At 34.3% G+C, this 5,000-nt stretch overlaps 2 protein-coding genes across 3 annotated transcripts in view; one reads left to right on the top strand and one right to left on the bottom strand.

The window, feature by feature from the left end:
• The window catches only part of LOC137624474 (carbohydrate sulfotransferase 1-like), a 167,555-nt gene that overhangs the window by 34,667 nt on the left and 127,888 nt on the right, over positions 1-5,000 (bottom strand). The gene's annotated exons all lie outside the window — the stretch shown is intronic.
• LOC137624776 (carbohydrate sulfotransferase 1-like) overlaps positions 2,839-5,000 on the top strand; it is a 14,064-nt gene continuing 11,902 nt past the window's right edge. Inside the window, exon 1 of the mRNA XM_068355727.1 lies at positions 2,839-2,914. Within this exon, the coding sequence (XP_068211828.1) occupies positions 2,839-2,914 (76 nt within the window). The remainder of the gene's footprint in view (positions 2,915-5,000) is intronic.

The raw sequence follows: 5,000 nt of genomic DNA on the forward strand, positions 1-5,000 counted from the left end.
CTAAAGCAAAATGACATAATATTTTACATGAAATATATGAAATTTGGACCTAATGGTGAAGTTCAATAGCAGGAAAGAAAATGACACAAAGATGGATTTAAATAATATTAGTGAAATGCTATGTCATTTCCCGTAGACTTTATCCAAGGCAAGTTATTTTCGCTATAATTACTTGTGGTTTCTATAATTATTTACAATACACAATTTTGCGAGTTTATTGTCGAAGTATTCATTTGCCTATCCGTGTCTCCGTGTCTTTACTAATTTGTTTTAATATAATGTGTTCGTATCTACAAGTATTTAGTATATAAGCATGGAACATCACACTAACAATAATATATATATATATATATATATACACACATAAATATATTCATACATTTAGACACATATACAGTATATATATATATATATATATATATACATATATATATGTGTGTATATATATATACACACACGCACACACACACATATATATATATAATATATATATACATATATATATATATATATATACATAAATTAAGCTATTGACTCTAAAGTGAATAAACGGAACATACATGTGAACACCTTAATTACTTGAAATTGTACACACTAAGTACAACATACGCTCGCGTGCGCTGACTTACACACACACACACACTTATTTACCAACAAATCTCAGTTTCCCTATCGGAGGGTCTTCTAAAACTGTTATCATTCCGACTTTCAGCAAATCTTTTGAGGGTGACATTGCGACCCTCACATCTTTCTCCAGAGATGATCAAGGGACTTCTTTCTCTATGGCTACCCCTTCAAGTAACAACCAAACCAATTGTTCTGGCTTAAGTATCTCTCTTTCACAGGTAGACTTTCTTATCCATTCGTCTGTAATAAAAACGACAAACGCACGCACTTACATAGACACAAATACACACACACACACACACTCACGCACACACACACACGCACACAAACTGAACACATACTCTTTCTCCTTTCGCTCCAAAACCCTTTCACCAGTATAATGAGCATTCCTCAAATCTTACTGTGTGTGTCTGTTCTCCCTTTGGGCAAATATTGAAGTCCAATGCCACTTAAAAAAGGGGGGAGGGGGCTATTGATAAACACTGAACATTCCCTGGTTGTTGGCTGATGCTCTTTCTGGGAATCACAAAGCTGGTTGCGTTGCGTCGTTATTTCTCATGATTTTACGAGTCTACAGGTAACCTATAAGGAAAATTGTGTATGCATAAATATATGCAAAGTGGAGGAATACATACACACATACATATCTATACATTATATATATATATATATATATATATAATGTGTGTGTGTGCGCGTGCGTGTGCACGTGTGTGTGCGCGTGTGCGCGTGTGCATATATATATATATATATATATATAGCCTATATATATATATATATATATATAAAATAAAAGAAAAAAATATATATATGTATGTGTGCATATATGTATAAATCAATTATATATATATATATATATATACATATATATATATATATATATATACATATATATATATATATATATATAATACACTTACTCCAATCATTACAGATTTCACCTTCCCACTTTGACTATTGAATGGTGAATATATGAAGCCTTATGAAATAGTGGTAGTTACATTCACCTCACCAGAGAGAGGCCCTGTTTCTGATCAGTTGACGCACACTGCGTTAAACTGCATTACACCTCAGTTGAACCAAGTAATGATTTCCTATCTCACTTCTCACCAAGCGCCAGGTAGGCTCTTCAAGCCTGTCGGTTGCTTGGTGAGAAGTGAGAGAAAGAAAAACATTATTGACTTCAATAGAGGTATAATGTTTGCTTATTGTGTAATATATGAAGAAAAGGTTAAAAAAATTATCTTTTGTTGCTTTCTCCAATCATCTGGTGAGCCATCATATGGATCCAATCATATCTCTCTCTCTCTCTCTCTCTCTCTCTCTCTCTCTCTCTCTCTCTGGTATAAGAAAAATGTCTTTATACCAGCAATAAAAAAAATATTCATGGGTGTAATCCTTATTAGTATATTACTATTTTTCCTCATAAATAGCGTGAGAGACACATTCTCTCTCTCTCTCTCTCTCTCTCTCTCTCTCTCTCTCTGCTATAGATATTTCTAATGCCTTTGACAGAGATTGGCATACTGCCTTGTTAGCCAGAATTCTTAACTTGAGGATTCACCCCTTCTTATCTTCTCTATTCATATGTAGATGCGCTCACATTTAACAACGTATAGGCTACCTGTTCGAATCGTGGCACATGTAGGAAAACTAAGCATGAATAAATTTTCCCTTACAACTTTATTCCCAAAGAAGATTTAAAAAAAAAATTGTTTGTGACACGATATTGAAAGAACAAAATATACATGTGCTAACGACACAAAAATTTTTTTTAAATAACAGAGCAGGTGTCTGACTATATATATATATATATATATACATACATATATATATACATATATACATACATATATACATATATATATATATATATATATATACAGTATATGCAGTATATATATATATATATATATATTCCTACCACACCTATGGGGGCGAAAGGGAGTAGTCGTACCTGGTGAGAGGAAGTAACCCAGAGAGGTACGCTCGGAATCCACATTCTCCCACATATTGTCGAACTAGCAGGTTGTACTTAGGAAAGGGGGAGAGGGTGGGAGAGGTTGAATGTGTGTATGCATATCTATCTGTAAATATTTAGATGTCAGTTTTGCCGGCTCGGGTATACTAGGGTATATAGAGTATATACATACATGCATACATACATACATAGTTGAAGATGGTGAAGAAGGATTGGACTGGATTGGTAATATGAAATTAGCTGACCCAGTCCTAGAGGATGCTGATGGTGCTGTTCTTATTGGCAGAACACCACAGGATTTGCAGTGTTTGCTTACCAGAATGCATGAAATATCACACGAGGTTGGGCTCAAGATAAATAGAAGAAAGACAGAGATGATAAGAACGGATTATGCAAGGGAAGATGAAATATCATTGGAAGGAGAGAAGTTTAATGACGTAGAATCGTTAAGTATTTAGGGACTATGATATCCAATACAGGGTCATTGGAATAATTGGAGTTTAGTGAAAAATTGAAAAAAGCAAATCAGACAATGGCTCGGTTAAATAAAATTTAGAAATCAAATCGCCTGAAATTACATAAAAAATTCAGGCTATATATCATATTGGTAAGATCGGTATTACTGTATGGACATGAGTCGTGATATAACAATGAAACAATATTCAACAGATTTAGTGGATTTGAGAGCCAAGCTCTCAGAAGAATATTGGGAGTTAAATGGCAGGACAGGATTAGAAATGAAACAATAAGAGAAATTACTCGAGTGCCATACGCAGATGAGATAACGGTGAGGGGTAGATGGAGAAGGTTTGAACATGTCATTCGCACTCCCCAAGAGAGATTAGTTCACCAAAAGTTTAACTGGGCTCCACAACGCACGAAAAGAGTTGGAAGACCCAGGCCTACATGGCTGAGAACTATGAAGCGTGAAGTAGATGATGAATGGCGAAGTATTGAATTAAAAGCTCAAGATAGAGGCGAGTGGCGAAATCTAACCGAGGCCCTTTGCGTCAATAGACGTAACAGGAGATGGTGATGATGATTTATATATATATATATATATATATTACATACACACACACACACACACACACATATATATATATATATATACCTACATATATATACACACATATATTACATATACACACACACACACATATATATATATATATATGTGTGTGTGTGTGTGTATCTATAAACGTACCAATCAATCCCTCCTTTCTCCAGTCCCTTCCATCGCTTTAGTCATCTACTTCTTAGTCAGATAACCCATCTCACCATCCCTCTTCAACAAGGCACCCTCTTCCCCAGGCACATCCTACTACTACCCTACATCTGGGCCCGCTCTCCCTTCCCCCCCCCCCCCCCTAGGCCAAGGATAGAATTACTTCTGGTCAGTTGGAATCGGGATCAAGGACCCTCAAGTCGAGTGTCGTCCGCGCCACCACCTCATAGATCTCTCGATATTTTCCTTTCATTGATTAGATGTCCTTTGGGGTTGCTCGGTGGCATTTACTCTTTGATGCTTCTGTTGTTCCCATTTGTTGTCGTTTCTTCTTTGGGTTCGATGTATTACATTTTCTTCGATTTTTTCGATCTTATTTGATTGATTATTAATAAAAAAATATATATTCGCCTCCTTATATATACAAATACATATGTATACATATACATATGCCTACATACTGTCTGTCGCTGGACAGTGTGTTTCTATAAGGATTGAGTCGAGTAGGGATACCCCTTCAGTTGCTTTATCAGTTAGACCCGGAATACAAATATATATATATATATATATATATATACATACATATATATATACATACATATATATATATATATACTTACATATATATATATATTATATATATATTATATATATATATATTATATATATATATATATATATATATATATAAAGTCAATGCTAGGTTTACTAGATGGACCCTCATAAAGAGAAATGGATTATGAATGAAAGCAAATACGATATATATATATATATATATATAACCTTAAGCATAATGCTCTTTCGACTAACAATTCTCAGGCCGACTTTTAAATTTAGGATAACACACTGCGCCACTCGCACCTAACTGCCTATTCTTTTCCACCACCTTGTTCACCCCATATAATCTATTCTACTCCTGACTCTTTCGAGTCTTATACTTTTTTCACCAACTTATTGTCATTTATACATGAACGAAACAGCTGTGAAAAAAAAAAAAAAAGACCACTGATCAACACTTAATCTATTTTTTTTACCACTTTTTTATGCATCCCTACATTTCTTGACGTTGCTATACATCTAAAGCCAAGTACCATAATAAATTATCTGTCATTCTCACTTTATTTCTATAAAGAAGTTTCCTCAACAACACCATACATTCCCACT

The sequence above is a fragment of the Palaemon carinicauda genome, chromosome 31 (assembly GCF_036898095.1).
Source record: "Palaemon carinicauda isolate YSFRI2023 chromosome 31, ASM3689809v2, whole genome shotgun sequence".
Lineage (NCBI taxonomy): Eukaryota > Metazoa > Arthropoda > Malacostraca > Decapoda > Palaemonidae > Palaemon > Palaemon carinicauda.